The sequence below is a fragment of the Rhineura floridana genome, chromosome 2 (genome assembly GCF_030035675.1).
Source record: "Rhineura floridana isolate rRhiFlo1 chromosome 2, rRhiFlo1.hap2, whole genome shotgun sequence".
Taxonomy (NCBI): Eukaryota; Metazoa; Chordata; class Lepidosauria; order Squamata; family Rhineuridae; genus Rhineura; species Rhineura floridana.
Window position 1 is genome coordinate 4,604,504 of NC_084481.1, and position 20,631 is coordinate 4,625,134.

Consider the following 20,631-nt stretch of genomic DNA (forward strand, 5'->3'; position numbering starts at 1 on the left):
TTTTTTTTTTGAGGGTGGGGGATTCTTTAACATCCACTCACATTTACTGTGTAGTAGAATCTGCAGAAAATAACTCTAGGGGAGTACCTGATGATCAAACTGAGATTACAAAGAGACAAGCCCCTAGTCAGAGAGGAGAAAACAGCAGCTTTTGATTCGCTGGTGCCCAGTCATCAGTCACACTAACTAGACAGCAGGAAACACAATTTCCCAACAGGGATAGCAAATAAAAGAATTCTAGCTAGCCAGAAACCTTCCCATAACAAACAGATTCGAAGGAAAGGCTACTGAGAGATAACAGAAAACAAGAAAGCATGGGGATAAGGTTGAAGAAGCAGCAATACAGCCAGGCAGAGTGGATTGGATGCATGTCGTGGTTTTTATTTATCATTTATTTCAATGGATCTAGAAACAGGTCTAGCCTGAGACATTACAATGATGCAAAATCAGGTTGGCTATAGCTAAGAGAGGACTACTTCGCAGGTAACGTTTTTCCTATACTGCTGTAGGAAAACATGTCTGTTTTGACAAAGTTGTATTTGAATGTTGCAGCTACTTCATAATCTCTCCCTACCCCTTTATAGGCCCAGTTCAAATGCCATGCTAAACAATAGTTTAGTGTTAACAGAAACAAGCCTACTGAAGCTTTGGGCTTCAGTGCTCACCTCTCCTCCAGTATAGCATGAGAAGGAGATTGACAGCATTGGGTGATATTAAATGCTAAGAGTAGATTCATTGAAGTTAATAGACATGACTAACAGGTTTATTAATTTCACTGGGTCTACTCTGTGTAGGATTTAGTTGAATACAACCCATTCACTTCCGAGTTTAAACTAATCACAGTTTATTTTTACGTTGGAGCTGGATCAACTGTGCTAAATTTAAATATGGTTTATTGAAACAGACCAAGATCAGACCATGAACTGGTTTCCAATCACAGCTTGTTTCAACAAGCCATAATGTAAAGTAATTGTTTTTACAGGTGTGGGTGTAATAGCAAACTGCAGTTAGATGCTTCCAATCTCTTCCTCATGGCTGTGATGGATTATGAGAGTCATGGGGCCTGAGGTTCAAGCAGGCTTGCTTTCATGACACTAAACTGCAGCTTAGTAGTGCATCCAAATATATCATCATGATGTCCATTAGGCTGTAGCTATTGTCAGACACATCTACCTTTTCTTCTGTTGTAGGAGATGAAAAAATAGTTCTGACAACAGTTACAAGGCTATGAGGTGGTTAGGGCACATTTCCAGGATGGATGGTCATGAAAGCACCTGGTTACTACTTTTTTTGCTGAGAATTTGGACCTGTTGAAACCTTGTATCTTAGAAATATTCTTTAGGAAGCATGGTCAACTACCAGTTCAAAGAATTCAGAAACCCTTGTGTGAAAGAATAAACTAGTGCTGACATGCCTGGAGCCAATGTAATTATCTTGTCACTAAAATATTTTTAAGTGGATTGTAACAGAAAATAATTGTATTTTCTAACCATGAAAATTTGGATGAGACTGTTAGAGGAAGCAATATTAATGAGGAGTTTCCTGCAATAAGGAAATTAGTCTAAGGCAGCCTTTCCCAACTAGTGGGCCACCAGATGTTGTTGGACCACAACTCCCATCAGCCTCAGCCAGCATTGCCAATGGTGAGGAAAGATGGGAATTGTGGTCCAACAACATCTGGTGGCCCACTAGTTGGGAAAGGCTGGTCTAAGGATAAGTTAATGGTCTCCAAAAGACACAACCACTTGATGTCTTTGAAGTCTAAAACAAAAATTGAGCAGTGGTTATAGTATCTCTCAAAGAAAGGAAAAGAAACATTTGACTTTTTATTATTTTTAAAAAACCTGATATATTGAACCTTGTCCCTAGTAGTAATAATGACCAACAATATGAGTTCAAAATAGGAATCCAAAACCTCACAGAGGTTGCCTGCTGCTTAGGGAGCCCCTTGCACTTAACTGCTAGAAGATGAGAGGTGAAAGCATACCACTAAATTTGTATGTAGCCTGTGCTGTTAAAACATCTAAACATCTTAATCTCTGTATTGGAGAGAATTGTTGATGCCAGGACAGAAGGTCAGGGAAGGACCATGGATACTGCCTATCATGGTTTTTAAAAAAATATAAGATTAAACCTTATTGAATTATCTTAAAATTATTCTTTAGGAAATCTGGTCAACTACCATTTCAAAGAAATCAGAAAGGATAAAGTAGTGTTGATATCTCAACCATATGTCATCATCTTTCAACTAAAGAGCTCGCTATAATAGAAAAAATAAGCCTGTTTTCAAAACATGAGTATTTGCATGATCTAATATGGATAATAGAGAGAAGACAGTTTAGATAGGTGGTAGTAAATTGGATCTGGCCAGCGAGCCAGATCTTTATCTCCAAACACCCCTGTGCAGTTTGAAATCAAGCCACATGGGCAAAAAAGTTTGCATAGTGTTTCCCAAGCACTGATAGTTGGTACATGGGAAATGCTTCACAAGGAGCTTTGCAGGCAGCACCAATCAGCTGATTGGCAGTGCCTGCAAAACCCACTTATACCTGTCCCGCATATGATGTCATATGACCAGTTGTAGGGGAAGGCAAATGTAGCTTGCCTAAAATGGCATCACAGGTCAATTGGGGAGGCCTTGCAGATGTAATTAGGCTCACAGGCAAGAAGTTCCTCACTCCTTCTCTACATGGTGCAGCTTCAGCTGGTACAGAATCCAGGTGCTTGTTTGCTAGGTGATCAAAATATGTAACAATATTTCTGTATCAGTTGCATTGGTTGCCAGTGCATTTCTAGTTATTTGAAGTGTTGATGACTACCTGTAAAGCCCTAAACAGCTTGGGACCAGATTCTTTCAGGAGCTGCCTACACTTGTGTGAATCTGCATGGGGCATAAATGGAGCCATAGAGGCCTTGCTCAGATGCCCAGGCCACCACCCTCCAAGCTTCCAATGGTGGTGGAACTACCAAAAAGGGCCCTGTCTGCTGATCTCAACACCTGAGAGGGTATGTAGGGAAGGAGGTGGTCTTTCAGATATTTGGGACCTAAGTCATTTAGGGCATTAGTGTGAGCACCTTGAACTGGGCCCAATGCAGCTGTTTTAAATATGAGTCTCAGGATGTAATCCTTACCACAGATGCAAGGTGAACATTATAATCCTCCAAATTCTTATGTGGCTTGGATTTTAACCTGGCATATAGAAGAATACCCTCCTACCTCTCCTGTCACTTAGACCAAAACTTCCATTCACCCATCCAGCCCCCTTCACCCAACTCATTGACTCATCCCCAAAGCCTATCCTTCCCACCTTAGTTTACCATGCTGGCAATCTCACAGAAGTAACAGCATATCACAGTGACATGTGAGAGGGAAAGGTGGGAAGTTTCTCCTCCTTCCCCTTCCAGCTCCTGGCGTACCAAGCTCCTAGGTTTTGCAACCAATAGCCCTTTGGAAAATTACATTCCTAGAGACTACTGGGGCCCAACAAATTGAAATGGGGAAGCTCTGGCCTATGGGCCATAATTTGACCCACAAGGCCAGTTTCCACAAACATGCCCATCTGCCCCACACCTGATGTCATATGTGATGTCAGGTGTGGGGCAGGTAAAGACACAGTTGCAAATAACAATTGGGAGCTTAAAGTGCAGTCTTCAAGAATGCAAAACGTATATGTCCACCAAATTTTCCTGCTAACCTGGATTCCTTAAATAATGTCATTTCATTATTCAGGAAAAGCCACAAAGAAAAATACAAATAAATGTGCAAGTAAAGAGGACTGTTGCTAATTAACTGTTTTGATAGAATTACCATGTTTTTATTATTTTCATACGATTGTCCCAATTTATAAAAAAGGACTGTCTAATGACCCGGCTAATTATAGACCAATTAGTCTCATCAATATAATAAGTAAACTCTATGCAGCGCATCTCCGCTCTAAACTAATTACCTGGATAGAGCAAAACGACATCCTAGCAATCGAACAGGCGGGTTTTCGACGAAAAAGATCGACAATTGACCATTCCCTCGTATTACATCATTTAATAGCCAAATATGCTGGAAAAAAAGGAGGGGCCTTTTACACGGCATTTGTTGATCTAAAGGCCGCTTTCGATTCTATATCACGTCCTCGCTTATGGGGTGAACTTAATAGTATGGGAATCGATAGACGATTACTTATATTGATTCAAGGTCTTTATAAAAACACCTCTCTTCAGATCAGATGTAGTACTAAGGGGCATCTTTCTAATACTGTTCCAACAACAAAAGGGGTCAAGCAAGGTTGTGTCCTAGCTCCAATGCTTTTTAATCTGTACATAAATGATATAGTTTCAAATTTAGCCCCAGGTTCTTCCCACCCCCCAATGTTAGCCAACAAACCAAGAAACACTCTACTATATGCAGATGACGTGGCACTATTATCTAGGTCACCAATAGATTTAAAACGGCTCTTAGCGAATCTAGTAAAATATTGCTCCGCTGAATACCTTACAATCAATTACCAAAAAACTAAAATCATAGCTTTTACTAAGAAAAAATCAAAGCATAGATGGCAAATTGAAGGTCAGCCGATTGAGCAAGTTCAATCGTACAAATATCTTGGCCTAGTATTTCAATCCTCTGGCTCGCATCACCTACATAGCAAATCAATGACTCTCAATGCCCATCGAACTATGAAAGCGCTTCTAACATTCTACTATACTAAAGGAGGGCAAGCTTTTATCCCAGCCCTCAAAATCTTTAATAATAAGATCATCCCTCAAATGACATATGGCGCTCAAGCAAGTGTAAACATAAAATTTAATGACTTTGAGGTAGTCCAAAATATATTTTTAAGAACAATAATGGCCCTACCTAAATGCATACCTAACTGCATACTTCGACTTGAGGCAGGAGTTCAAACTATTGAATCTAAGATTTGGTTTTATAGAATTAATACATGGCTAAAATTATTTTTCAATCCACTAGGTTTATCCCCTGATATTTTAATAGATAACTTTCATTCGCCATGGGCGCAATTAATATCTGATAAACTTTCAAAATTAGGCTTTTCATTCCATACTGTTCAACAACTTGGTTTCGAAAATGCCTCAAGAAATATACGCCAACGTTTGAAAGATACCGATTTTCAACATCAATTATTATTAGTTAAAAATCAAAGATATAACCCCAGATGTTATGTTCCAATGCCATATCTGTCCAATCTAAATATTCCCAAATACCGTAAGGCATTTACCATGATAAGATTAAATGTTCTTCCCTCGGCTCTCCTAGAAGGGCGCTATGCGAAGGTCCCTTACATAGATCGTCACTGCCCATGTGGAGAGGGAGTGGTTGAAAATAATATCCATGTCTTGCTTTACTGTTTGTTCTATAACGTTATTCGACAACAATTCATTTTACCTTTAATCACAAATATAGAACATAAACCATGGATAGCTTTGGATCAATACCTTCTGGAAGATCACTCTCCAAAAATATCACTCTCAATAGCAAAATTCTCTGCAGCAGCTATACTTCTTAGATCTAATATTATGAAAAACTCACAAAATATACCCAGACTTGATAATAATAATACTTCTAAATAAATTTTAGAATAGTGTATATTCTGATACTGAACCCAATCTAGAATTTGAAGAACTAACAAGTTATTCTTGACCAATGTATTTTTTTAATATGATTTTAATGTTTGTACTGTTTTTATCTATGCTTGGCCAATGGGCTGTAACAATAAATTACTTACTTACTATTATTTTCATTAAATATGTCATTTAGATTCATGAGGGGGATTAAAGTTTTTCCATGAGGTAGAGCACATAGGAAAAACACAAAATAAAATATTTTCTTAGTCTCTACTCAACACATGCCAGTTTTTCTGTAAATCTTGATGTTAATTAAAAAGATTTTCCCCGCAATAATACTGTATATAAAACTTTCAAATTACTCTAGTGGAGAAATTGCCTTGAGGAAGCTAACAGTTGGCCCATATGCTAAACATATGCTCATTGTTTCTATAAGTAGAAATGATCTAATCTTCACAATGTGATCATTTTTAAATTGGGAAAAGATAATGGGCCATTTCTAGAGACCCTCAAGAAAAAAATCTGGGGTGGGGTGGAAGAAACCAATGTAGATCTTCAGTGTCTTTAGTCTGCTATTGTGTTATGTACCCCACAAGTATTAAACTTTGTTACTTATACCAGATGTATGCATCGTAATATTGTAATATACTATTTTAAAAAAAAAAGCTTGGTGTTTGATTTTGATAAGATGTACTTTCTGGCAATGCTCAAACCAATGATGCATCAATAGAGCTTCTACACATTAATTACCTGATACTTCAGCTAAATATCTGGTTACTCGAACAATTATCTCTCTGTCTCACTATATACATAAAAATGTGAAAAGTTGGCATGCTGCAGTTTGAATGTACCTATAGCCAACAGATATTTCTATCAAACTTTAAAAAGCAGGGAAATTGGGCAGCTATAGTAAATGCACCAGGGGAGCATGAGACCTGACCTCCTCTCGGAGATACTGTACTGCCCTACAAATTTGTAAAAATGCAAACACCATTTGGGTTGGTCTTTCACAGTCCAATCCACTTGCTGTGTAGCTTGGAAGAATTTGGTAACATGTGCCTCTGAGCATATGGTGAGTGGTGGTAACACCTGCCATCTCCAAAGATGGAGAATTATATTTTTGTATGTTTGCTGGTGTTTTTCTTACTTTCTTTCCTGTGTTACTATTGTTTCTACAGAGAATCTAACCTAGAACATTATGTTGCTCTCATTATTCATCCTAGAAATCCTTATAAATTTCGTAAATAAGAAATAGATATAGCTTCACTACCTTTGCCAGTTATCTGGCTTTTCAAACCTGAATGCACTTCAGTGTTTTCTTTGAGATTTCCAAAGCGCCACATGGTAAAGCAAACAGCATAATTAAATTCAATTTCCTACCAAAGGGTTAATGCCAGTCTGCTTGCCTCTGTAGCCAAATTGAATTGTGGGGGGAGGCCATCCCATGCTCTGAACATCACTGGCTACTACTGCCAACATTATGTTTTAAGAACATAAGAGTGTTCCTATGATTCACTCATATGCATGACAGAATGCTGTGGTATCACCCTAGAAATCTATGTCAAATTTATTTTTATTAATTTCAAAGCCTTTTTATTGGTCAATGTCATATGATGGTGAAGTCAGCCTTTTGTGTTTCAAACTGGAGGTTATGTTCTGTTTCTATTTTGGGTGCATTAACAGTTGAATATGAAACTGCAGTTTGATATAAAATCAGACTGATTACAATATGTTGCTACTTAGGCAATGAATCTAGCTGTTGGAAAAGACAAACTTGGCCTGCCCAAGATGCATGTTTTCAGTGTGCTATGTTTAAGCACTCCATTTAAGGAAAGGTGGGCATGAACAATTAAAAACAAAGCAAACCTAGAAATTTGCTAGAACATATTTCATCTCCCACTGTTTTATCTTGTGCAGACTAAGACACTCCTCATGTCCATTGGAGACTATTCTGCAGAATAATCAGTGCCATTATTCCACAATTGTTTTCTGAGGTTTTTTAGTGTAAATTTTGCAAAGTGTTGCTGTACTTCACATATTCATAGAAACAGAAGCAAAAGAAAATGATTTACTATAGGAAACTTCACTAAAATGGTAAAGTAAATCAAACATATTTAAAGTGATTATCTGAACTATCAGCTGTCTTAATATTGTTGCTTCCTCCCTGCTAAAACAAGATCAGCACAGCACATGCCTTGTTTCTGTTATTTGGGCTGAGTGCAGGTGTTGCCACCACTCACCATATGCTCAGAGGCACATGTTACCAAATTCTTCCAAGCTACACAGGAAGTGGATTGGACTGTGAAAGACCAACCCAAATTGTGTTTGCATTTTGACAAATTTGTAAGGCAGTACAGTATCTCTGAGAGGAGGTCAGGTCTCCTGCTCCCCTGGTGCATTTACTATAGCTGCCCAATTTCCCTGCTTTTTAAAGTTTGATAGAAATATCTGTTGGCTATAGGTACATTCTTAAACCGCAAGGATTTTTGCATATTAGTGAATTTCTCTGCTTTTTAATCTGGGAGGTAAGAAATGGGATCCTGTGCAAGATTGCTAAGAATGGATTGATCATTTGCATGCTTATTGAGTTCAGTCAATAATTTACTCAGTCAATTAAACAATTTAATTGAGGATTTACTCCCCTGCAATCATGCTTAGGATAGGTGAAGCTGACCACAGGGGATGGGGGGGGGGAAAGGAGGAAGAAAGGCAAGGGTAGGGAAGGAGCAGGGCAGGTTTGATCATTTGAATGCTTATTGAGTTCAGTGGGATTTATTCACCTGCAATATGTTTAGGATAGGTGAAACTGACCATGGGGGAGGAGGAGAAGAGTGAGTGAGTGAGTGCTGAAGTGGGCAGGGGAGAAGGAAGAGGAAAGGGAAGAGGGGACAAGAAGGAGAGAGGGGGAAGGTAAGGAGGGAGGGGGAGGGGGAAGGTAAGGAGGGAGGGGGAGGGGAAGGTAAGGAGGGAGGGGGAAGGGGGAAGGTAAGGGGGGAGGGGAAGGGAAAAGGCAGGTCTGATCATTTGCATGCTTATTGAGTTCAGTGTGATTTACTCCCATGCAATCATACTTAGAATAGGCAAAACTGACCATGAAGGAGCGGGAGGGGACAGAAGAGGGAAGGAAGGGGAGGGAAGGGGCAAGAGGAAGGGGATAGGAGAGAGGAGGAGGGCAAGTTTGATTATTTACATGCTTTTTGAGTTCAATGGGATTTACTCCTGTACAGTCATGGTTAGGATAGGTAAAACAGATCTGGCGGAGGGGCAGGGAGGAGACAGAGGGGGGAGGGGGGAGGGGGAGGAGATTGGGTGGGTGTGCAATGGGCAGAGGGAGAGCCCCTTTCCTTTCTAAAAGAAAACACTGTGGACAGTATCATTGTTTTTCAGCGTTTTCCCCACCTTTTTATTCTACAGCAGGCACATGTAGTCTTCCACCCAAATTTAAACCAAAGCTGTCCCTGGCCACATCCACACCAGACCTTTATTTCACTTTAGACAGTCATGGCTTTCCCCAAAGAATCCTGGGAATTGTAGTTTGTGAAGGGTGCTGAGAGTTGCTAGGAGAGGCCCTATTCCCCTCACAGAGCTACAATCCCCAGAAGAGGGGCAGACTGTTAAACCACTCTGGCCACTGGAGCTCTGTCAGGGGAATAACAACTCTCAGCACCCTTCACTCTCAATTCTCCCCGAGTGTTCTGTGTATCACCATGAAAACTTAGAGTGCTGTTAAGCAAGCGTTTCTGAGTTCAGGACTATAAGTTTTGTAAGGTTTTGTTTTGAAATGAGCTTATGGGAAGCATCAGAATGGCATGGGGGTATTTTCAACTTAACATTGTGGAATGCGAAAAATCCATGCTGGCTCTAGTATACAGCCACTCTTGTGGCTGTATAATCAGCAGATATATCCTGTCTCTACACATTAAATCACTAAAGAAGCCACTAAAACAATTCAAAATCTCGTGTAAACTTTTAACCCGATGTAGAAATACTGCCTTTGCTGACTGTCTCCATTTATGATTCTTAGAAAAAGAAAAAAGGAAAAAAGGGTGGAAGGAAGAAAAAACCTAAGAAGGAGAAAGATCTGACTCGTGACAGGTAAAAATGCACCTGCTCCTCTGAGGTTCACATTGACACATCTCTTTCTTTTTTTGCTTTATTCAAACACAAAAGAGAGTCAAAGTTGGTATACCTAAGTGTGAACCTGATACCTCCAGTTCTTTGGCAATTATGGAAAATCTAACATAGGATTCTTTTTAAATGGATGTAAAATATAAAGAAATTTAGATGAGGAAATGTTAACCACCAATTTGCAGAAAGTTCATTTTAGGTTATATGTACTGTTGACCTTAGTTCCGTGTATTTTCATCGTATCACTAATGGTTCTTTGAAGAATTGTCATTAAATTTTATTCCTTTTGGCAGGTGCAGGAACACCTGGTAGTTTCAGATATGTATCAGATTTTTCCATCTGTTTTTAACATCCCTGAAATAGGACACGAGCCAATCCTTCTGTAATAATTGAACAAAGCAGCATTTCTTCATGATATAAAACAAATCATAAGTATCCAGACTAGTAGAAACCCTTGGCGTTGTCTTATAGATTTGCTGCATACTGGGCTGACAGTGGGAAGCTTAGTGTACATAATATTACCTGCTGCTCTGGAGGCTCTTTGAAGCAACATTGGTGGGTTATAAATTTCAAAAATAAATAAATAAGAAATAGATATAGCTTCACTACCTTTGCCAATTATCTGGCTTTTCAAATCTGAACGCCCTTCAATGTTTTCCTTGAGATTTTCCAAAGCGCCACATGGTAAGGCAAACAGCATAATTAAATTCAATTCCCTACCAAATGGTTAATGCCACAGTCTGCTTGCCTCTGTAGCCACATTGAATTGTGAAGGGAGGCCATCCCATGCTCTGAACATCACTGGCTACTACTGCCAACATTACGTTGTAAGAACATAAGAGTGCTCCCATGATTCACTCATATGCATGACAGAATGCTGTGATATTATACCACTAACTAGCTCTGCAGAGCTGCCTCCAGAGTTTCAAAATTCACAATCCTTCCTTTTAAAAAAAACACCCTCATTAAGAACTTGCGTGTCTTGTTCTATGAATGTGTTTGCAGGAATGGGAACGACTAGCATAAATTCTTCAGTGCTGTTGAACAGTATTGTGATGTTTGAAGCAGCCCTGAAGTAATGTGAGACAACCTGTGTGGGGGGAAATGTTCAAACTCCAAATTTCTATGAAATATTTTAATCCTTACTGTATATTGTTAGTGTTCCAATATTTCATACCCCTGATAGCTAGAAAATACTGTTACAGTTACAACGTATATAATGGGCATGTTTTCATTAAAAATGAATGTCATTATTGTTCATTTTAGCCATATGCAGACATTACAAATGTCTACTCAGTGTTTTTAGAGAAGATTTGTGAACTTTTTCTGCAAATCTAGTTGTCTACTTAAATTATGTATCTCTGTGTAGGACCATTGATTCTCTCTACCAGGAGCTGGTAGAAGAAGGGATATTAATAAGAGCCAGGAAAGTGAAACTCAGCGATTATGTGGGTAAAGTATAAACTTTATATGCCAATAAAAAAAAACACCTTGATTTGCTCTGGAATTACATATAGTATTTATAAATGACAATGTTACGCAACCTGCCTTGAATGTCTGGGATAGAGCAGTCTATGAATAAATAAACAACAGCATCTTCATACCAATTTAGCTGGTTCAAAATAGGAGAGTTAATCTGAACTGCTGACTCAAAATGCAAGTTAAAATAAAGCTCTTCAGCATATAATCTTCGTATTTTCTAGTTCTGATACCTTGCCATTTCTACGTATATCTGGCAGCAAACAGTAAATTAATAGTTACTTCTAGTAATGTTTCCCTAATAGTGTTTTAAAAATGTTTCCTGAGAAGCAATGAGTAAAGGCTTCAAATGTTAGATAAATGCAGGCGATGTGTACACTTCAGAGAATGTCGCAGGAACCTAGCATGGTACAGGTGACCCCTTTGCCATTACAAAGGTCCTGACACCAGCCTTCTCCAGGCTGCTTCCCTCACATGCTTTTAAAACCTGGGTGGAGAAAAGTAACATCCAAATCAGCTCTAAACGTAGAAGAATGTCAGCATTCATTTAAAAGCATGGTTCAAATCAAGTGAAATGTTTGAGAAAGTAGAAGTGGATTCCACTATTGGTGCCACTTTGCTGGCTCTCTTTTATACTGTGTTCCAATCATGCAAACTACTTCTGGTCCTGATGTGCAAATCAGTCATCCGACCTGGGTATGGAGGCAAAAGACTAATCAAGCTATGGACTAGCTGCTGGCTTCCTCGGAAGTTTCTCTCTGGGCAGCTGGCACTCATTAACCAAACCCTCCTGCAGTTTATTTGGTAAAGCAAATGATTGTAGACATCTTTGGACCGAAGCAATCTCAACTTATTCCCAAACTTTCAGTGGGTAATAAGACTGACTTGCTGGCATGGAGCTGCTGAGCTGTGTATACTGTTAGCTCTTCCTGCTGAGCTGGGAAGAATGACTCTTGGAAGAGAGGAAAAGCAGGAAGGACTAAAGCTGGTCCCCATTACCATCCCAAGAATAGAAAGATTGAGGGAATACTAAAGCGATGATCTCTGAGGGAAAGCTTCCAGACTCCACTCCATCAACTGGTATTAGTGGTATACTGACTCTGAACATGCAATTTAAGGAGTGAAAAAAGAAAAAGGGACTCTTTTTTTCTTTCCCACTATTCTTACGTTAAAGGGCTCAGGTTCAGCACTTTATTGCTATATAGTTGCTGGGAGGAGATGTTTCGAGAAGAGAAAAGGATAAAGGTTCCCTTTCCCTTTCTTCTGTCCTGAAATATCTTATGGTGCAGGGAGAGGAAGCTTTCAGCCTCGTGGCGCACATCATTCTGTTCCTAATGTCCACCTGCAGGCTGCTGTAAGATTTTAGAGGTTTAGCAGCAATGGCTCCTGAGGGGGTGGGGGTGGCAGCAGTGGCATCCGCCCGGCGGCGTTGCTGTGCTTATGGGGATGGGGTGAGGTGAGGTGAGTTCAGAGAAGCTCTGCCATTCCCCATCCTAACAAATGCAGTGCTCCCACTGCTAGGAGGGCACACCTGCCACCCCCCAGGAACCATTGCTAAGGGTTCAAGCAGGCTAGTCCTCTCCCATCGCCATTTTTGTTCCCTGCACTAACTGACATGCTCAATATTCTTAGGTTCTTGGAAGTCACTGTTTATAGGTCCTTTCTAGACTGTTTAGGGGTCTTTTTTTCTCATTTACATCGATAAATAATTGCTATTTAGTTGCCCATTCACCTAATTTGGAGAGTTCATTTTGCAGGTCTTTATAATCTACTTGGAATATTGAATTGGGAGTCATATTCTATTTTGGTCACTTCACTGCTTAGCCAGTGTGTCAGTTAGACTGGTCCCCACTTTTCCCCTTTCTCTGTTAACTTAAAAAGAGAGCTTTCTGCTCTCTCTCTGCCATCTATCCCTTTAAGCCCTTACTGTAGTTTGCTACAGAATATTTGGTATTTAATAATCCAACAAATGTTTCTGAGGACACTTAGTAAGTTAAGGACAATCACAATGGCTCCCGGCATAAGATTCTGTATCTCTGTTTATCCCAACTTCATAGAACAGACAGCCTAAATAGACTGTTCACCAAATTTTATTTGTTTATCACCTTTCACACATGCATCTCAAGGTGATGTACAACGTATAATAAAAACAGCTAAAACACAGCTTAAAACAACACTGAAAATAACAGATATATTTGAAAACAATACAAGGTAGACCCCCATGGCTATGTGAACACTTACAACTTACATTAAATGTTCGTATTGTTTTGGGACTTTGCATTTATGTACTTGCCATCTCAGTACCAAACTCAAAATATTCCTGAGGACTGCCTCTGTATAGCATCAGCGTTATCATGTCAGTCAAGGTCTTTGCACTGATGCATTAGTACAGGGGTGGGCAAACCACGGATCGCGAGCCAGACACGGCTCTTCGACGTCTAATGTGTGGCTCGCGGAAATATGTTGGCTGAGTTCCTTTTTGCATCACAATTAATATAAAAGGTAACTAAAAAGTTTTCAAGCTTTATAATTATAAGACAAGTATCATTAAAATCTGTTTTTACCCCTTTTATTTTTATTTTTGGCGGTCTCGTTTTATGTTAATGAAATGCAAATTTGCATATTTTTCTTAGATGTTTCCGTAGTTCATTACCATATTAAATATGCTCAGTATAGTTACAACAATAATCATTCAGGATTTTGATATATATATGTGTGTACTTTGTGATTATTGAAACTAATACAAATTAACAGTTTAAAAACTACATACATGAATAAATATTATTACGTACATATATTTCTTAATATTTATATAAACTTTTTGTAACAAAATGTGCATGTAACAATAAAAATGTGCGTGTAATATTTGTGTGTAATATTTGTTCATGTCTTGTGGCTCTCAAACATCTGAAGTTTATCGTATGTGGCTCTTACGTTAAGCAAGTTTGGCCACCCCTGCATTAGTAGCTGCTATTTTAAGTGGCAAGCCTTAGGATTTAGGTATAAGATTAGCAACAAATGGAACTGGCAACAAAACATTGGAGTGTGGAGTATTCCTGTTCAGGGCTCCTGCCAGCCAGCTATGTCTTTTTCAAAAATACTCCATTCTGTTCTCTTCCCTCCACCTCCCAATAATCAGTCAGTATAGTCAGTCCACTGAACATTGGATTATTGAGGGGGTTGTTTTGTTTTCTAAAGATACCTTGGGTTTCCATCCAGCCTGCTAATACCTTCCTCTAATGCAAGGCTGGAGAACCTTTTTAGCCCAATAGACCAGATTTTCCCTACACACTGTGGGCTAACTCTGACCGGTGGGTAGGACCGCCCACCTGTCAATCATAGGATAGCATAATGACATCAAGTGACTGACACCTGCCAAAGTTCAAAGGAGATCGCTGCAGCACAGCTTTCTTTAAGAGCATCTCAAAGAGGCTTCCTTTGACTGACAATAAGTGGATGCTAAGTTAGAGGGAGCCCCATTGAAGTCTTTGCAAAGAAAGCAGTTAAGCAGTTTGTATTCAAAACACTGAGGGAAGCACTTTGAAGGCAAACGGGTTCCTTTAGAAAGGAGCTTTTTTTTCGACTTCCGGGAAGGGTGACTTCGCTTGTGCCTGCTTTTGGGACGGGCTCCCGCCTCAAAAGAAGCTTATTCAGATATAAATCAGTCAGAACATTTTTTTTTTTTGACTGATGAAATTTCTCCCGGGCAGGGAGAAACGTAGAGATCAACCTCAAAGCCTGTTTTTGTTGGGAGGACTGGATTTCATTAATTTATGAGATAAGGTCCAGCCAACAATGCCGGACGGACTTTCTAACAAGCTCTATCTGCTTAAGCGATACGTTTATCTTTTCTTCAAAGAGAGAACGGACTAACAGGCAAGCACCCTTCTTTCTATTATTTTTTTTACTTGGTTTAAATTGTTGCAGCAAAAGGAGATTTGTCAGATTGGCTTTGGACAACTTCTGGGTGAGATATAGCTCTTCTCTGTTATTCACGAAATTAACAGCTTATCTCTGTTTCTGTCGCAAAAAGCTGTCCTGGAAGTGCATTCTAAAGATAATAAACAGAAGAGGGATTTCTATTCCTGATTTCTATTCCGAGGAATATTATATTGTCTGGGACTATTCTTTTTTTGGTCTATTTTACTTTGACGAATCTGCTTCTTCACGACGCCACTAACTGTTTTGATGCTGGGAACTAAATTTGTTTTGCATTCTTGCACAAGAGAGATAAGGCAGGTTGCTCTGTTTATACTGTGATGTCATCAAGCCTGGAATATTAACCCAATTGTTGCTGAAATAAGAAGTGGTTCTTCTTTATTTTTGTTTTGCTTTGTTTTCGTGGTTTTAAAAATGGCAATCAAGAAAGTGGCTGAGAATCTGGAAGTAATTATGTTTCAGAAAATAATGGATGAGATTGAGATAACGAAACAAACCCTGCGACAGGGTAGTAAGGAGCTGAAAATTGAACTGAGCAAAATGACGCAGGAGTTTAAAGAAATAGGGGACCCTGTGAGAGAGGAGAATGAGATCAGAGATGAGAAAAGAAAAAATAAAGGGAAGATACAAGCCCTGGAGATTGGAACAAATGTGGAATTGGAAAAAGATCTGGAGTTTATGGATTTTAGAAATAAAATCTACTGTTTGGAATTTAACGTTATCTCTGAAGAAATTAATGAAGATATTAGAGATAAAGTTATCAATGGCTTGGATAATCTTCTGGACTGGAATGATGTGATGGAGCTTGATATAGAGAAAATCTATGGAATTAACTGCAGCCATGTGACAATGGAAAAACTCTTAAGAGATGAGCCAGTGCATTTTGTAAAAAAGAAGAACACAGATATGACTTTACAACAGTATTTCAGCAACTTATTCAGAATGGATGGCAAGAAAATATTTGGGATAGAGGAAATTCCCATCAGACTCTTATTATATGACTATGGCTACAACAGCAAGATTATTATGGAATACTGATAATGGAAGATTGGACACTGAAATTACTGGACTTAACAGGACTATTGAAGATGGAAGATGGAACTAATAGGGATAATGGAATAATGGCTATTGAAATTATTGGACCTAACAGATTCTGATGAGATGGATTAATCGAAATGTTTATTTGGACTATGGTTATGACAATAAGATTATTATAATTATTAACGAGATGGATTAATTGACATGTTTATTTGGAGAAAAATTGATAGATATATTTCTTAAAGAATTGAAACCTCTCTTTGACTTTTTGTGGAAAGAATAAAGTAATGTTTATGAGATTTGATGATTAATTAAGATAACTACTGGAGGAAAGTGATTTTATAATATGATTTAAGAGACAGGATTGTTATATATTGTAGACCTATAACTGATTTGATATGTGACAAATGGGAAGTCAACATTTTATTTTATTTTATTTTTTTGTTTAATCATTTTTGTTTTGTTTTGTTTTTTGTCTTTGAATGTTTTATGATTTTGTTTTCTATGTTTTATGAAAATTTGAATAAAAATTATTGTAAAAAAAAGAAAGGAGCTTTTTTTTCTTGCACTTGCAAAGCTCTTTGTGCAGCACTTCCCAAACATCCATGTCAGGCACTTGGGAAGTGCAGTGCAAGGAGCTTTGCAAGCCCTGTGCTTGCCTCTTCCCTGACAATCAGCTGGTTGTTGGGTGCCAATTAAGTACAAAGCCTATGACATCATATCGGGTAGGATAGCTGGGCATGGCTTGGCCAAAATGGGCTCATGGGCCAAATAGGAAGGCCTGGCAGGATAAATTTGGCCCATGGGCTGGAGGTTCCTCACCTTGCTCTAGTTTGTACCTTCTGGTGATATAACGACCCACATTCAGAGAAAGGGTTTGCTATTGTACAGGATGCCAGCATTTGCCAAGTTTCTCCATTGGTTAAGTTTTCTTAACACTAAAAAATCGGCCAAATATACAAGTCCTTAGTATTAAAGGACAGCTAAACCAGTCAGAATACTTGGCATTTATATGGTATTTCCAATGTTCAAAGTGCTTCATGCACATTGCCACAATATCCTAACAACAAATCTGCATGAATGGGTTGTAGTATCATCTCTCCGTATTGAAGATAGGGGGCTGAGAGCTAGTGGCTTGCCTAAGGATGCCAAGTGAGTTTGTAACTGAGATGAGATTTGAATTAATAACCGTCTGGATCACACCTCATTATCTTAGCCATTATATGAATTCCGTGATACGGGCTTGTAAATAAAACCCTTATATTTTCTGTTATCATGATCCAACAGATTTAATATACTGTTTATAGAGTTGCATTTATTTAAAGAGTTGTAAAAGAAAAACCTTTTAAAAATGCTTTCATATAAATAAATACTAAAAATGTTTGCATAACAGTGTATATATCCTGGTATCAGTACAGATTATGTTGTTACTGATTAGGAATGCGATCTGTTGGCTGGTGCCGGTTTGAAAGCATTCTGTTGACCTAACAGGCCTATGTTGATTTCAGTTTGTTCTTTGTCCACTAACCACTGCTTTTACTGATCAATTTTTTCCCCTCGCAAAACATAATTTTAAAGGAAATGTCAATATTTTGAAAGGAAATATTGATAAATGAAAGGAAATATATATAAAATCATCATTCTTAATATCAGTATTTTAGAGGCTGATTTTTTAAAAAAAATATCCACTTTCAAAAATATCCATGGAAAATCCCTACATAAAAATCCCATCCGCAATGAAAGAGAAAATGTGAATTAATGGGAAATTCGGTACCAAATCCGAATTGGGCAACATTTTAGCACATCCCTACTACTGATAATAAATAGTACTCTAAGACATTTCTCCTCACCCCATGTTACTGTTTCTTGACCCTGTGATTATGCCCATGGGTTCCATACTCTGTGATGTCTCAACAACTAGAAGAGGGAGTATTCAACCTGCAATTTTAGTGAGTTTGGGCTTGAATTTTGACCCTCATGTATTTTTCTAGAAATCTATGAATTCTTTCAATTAACAATACAATAAGCAAGTGCATCATCAATTGGCAAGTACATCAAAATGATATCATATAGTAGGCAGAATTCACAAACAGACTATAGATAGATTTAATCCTTACAGCACCCCTGTGAGATTTCATAGGTCATGGAATCATAGAATAGTAGAGTTGGAAGGGGCCTATAAGGCCATCAAGTCCAACCCCCTGCTCAATGCAGGAATCCAAATCAAAGCATTCCCGACAGATGGCTGTCCAGCTGCCTCTTGAATGCCTCCAGTGTCGGAGAGTCCACTACTTCTCTAGGTAATTGATTCCATTGTTGTATGGCTCTAACAGTTAGGATGTTTTTCCTGATGTCCAGTCGAAATCTGGCTTCCTGCAACTTGAGCCCACTTGAGGTCAAAAACAAAGGTTTGATTGCGAGTGGCCTTGGCAAGTCTCTAAAGCCAGAGGACATCCAACATGCTATCTCTGGGACCATAGTGACTGCCATTGTTAATTGAGCCATCCAGCAGGGAAATCTTGATTCTATATTTCTTTTGTATTCATGTTGGGGGATGCATTCCAAAACCTATTAGGGCTTAACAGGATGTTATATTTGTATTCCCTAGTAGTTTCTAATTTTTGGAGTTATGCATTTTGTAATAATACAATATTGCATATTAAGCCTTTGTCTCTTCCCTGTAGGTGAGTACAGCTATCTGGGGACTACACTTCGACAGGTAGACGTAGAGCCAATGCCCTCTCTCACAGATGTCAGACAGCTCATAGCACTGTATGGTATATTGCCATTAGGTAAGATCACAGCAGAAATTGCCAGAGGGTAGAATACCATGCTTTGCTTCTTGTCAGCCTCATATATTTTTACTAGCTATGCCACTGCATGATTGATTTTGGTTGCAAACATTCTACAGAATTCTTTTTCAATTAAGTATTCTGAACTGAGAGAGGATGATTTTAATAGCATACTTAAAAGAACAGTGTGGCTTCTACTGTGTTTGACATGCTAATTCATTGTCGTTTTTTGTTTACATGTTAACAGTCTGGGAACTGTAGCATATAAAGGAAGTCATGGGGGAAAGTAATAGCTAATAGAAGCTCCAGTGTTTAAATTTAATCAAGTTAGGGGAAGGGCTAAGGTTGCCATTTACCTTTTACAAGCCACCTAATACGTCTTGCTATTAAACAATGGAAGCATTTGTGGAATTAGAGCTCATTTCATAAATCGCAGAAAACACTTTTAATTCTCTTTGTCAATTTAAAAAACAGTAATTATTAATAATAACCTAATATGGTTGTTTTCTTAAAAGTACAATCTGCATAGTATAAGATTATTGCAGGATAACCTTAAGCATAAACCCTTGGTCTAAAAAAGCCCTTTCACTTCAGCTCTAATATTTCACTACTTCCCTGTTTGAGAGATTTCAGAAGTGAACTATTGTCATTATATCTATCTGCTTATAGTCAGATGCTGGCAGTTATAATCCATTCCAGTCCTAAACTGTGACTGGGCCAGAAATGAAAGGAAAATAAATACTAATACAGTTTGTGCACTGGAAGCCAACAGCCGCCCAAACATATACCAAGAAGCAGAAATTATTATCTAGTATCACTTGTACATAAGAGGGAGCTTTTTAAAACAGGTTTAAATTCAGTCCCAAGTTTAGGAATCATAATCAGGACAAAGCAAGAATTATAGGCAAGGAAGCTAATTTCATTCAGAGATCATAGAATCATAAAATAGTAGAGTTGGAAGGGGCCTATAAGGCCATCAAGTCCAGCCTCCTGCTCAATGCAGGAATCCAGTGTTGGAGAGCCCACTACCTCTCTAGGTAATTAGTTCCATTGTTGTATGGCTCTAACAGGAAGTTTTTCCTGATGTTCAGTCAAAATCTGGCTTCCTGCAGCTTGAGCCCATTATTCCGTGTCCTGCACTCTGGGACGATTGAGAAGAGATCCCGGTCCTCCTGTGTGTGACAACCTTTCATGTACTTGGAAGAGTGAAGAGTGCTATCATATCTCCCCTTAGTCTTCTCTTCTCCAGGCCAAACATGCCCAGTTCTTTCAGTCTCTCCTCATAGGGCTTTGTTTCCAGTCCCCTGATCATCCTTGTTGCCCTCCTCTGAACCTGTTCCAGTTTGTCTGCATCCTTCTTGAGACAGCTTCCTCTGCTCAGCTCAGTTAGGAGTCAGGAAACAGAATGAAAGTCCCAGCACATACAGCTGCTGCTTGTTGCCCTCAGCAGTTCTCAGGCCACGCCCTTCAGCCAATAGCTGTCAGGCCACACCTCTTCCAATCAAGCTGCTATGGAGCCCTTCAGAGCACACGGCTTCACAGCCCTCTTGGCCTTTTTCTTTTCCTCGCTACAGCTCCTTTGTCCAACTCCTGTTTGCTCTCCCTGTTCGCTCGCTCTGTTCACTCTGTTGCATCTCCTCTCCCCTCCTGTGGACCAGCTGAGACAGCGCCCTCT

General features: G+C 38.9%; 1 protein-coding gene across 5 annotated transcripts in view; it reads left to right on the forward strand.

Moving 5' to 3' along the window:
• Nucleotides 1-20,631, forward strand: part of IQCA1 (IQ motif containing with AAA domain 1) — a 154,867-nt gene that overhangs the window by 90,547 nt on the left and 43,689 nt on the right. For all 5 annotated transcript variants that reach the window (XM_061607657.1, XM_061607656.1, XM_061607658.1 and 2 more), the window contains 3 exons: nt 9,605-9,675; nt 11,078-11,160; nt 18,849-18,956. In XM_061607657.1, the coding sequence (XP_061463641.1) occupies nt 9,605-9,675; nt 11,078-11,160; nt 18,849-18,956 (262 nt within the window). The remainder of the gene's footprint in view (nt 1-9,604; nt 9,676-11,077; nt 11,161-18,848; nt 18,957-20,631) is intronic.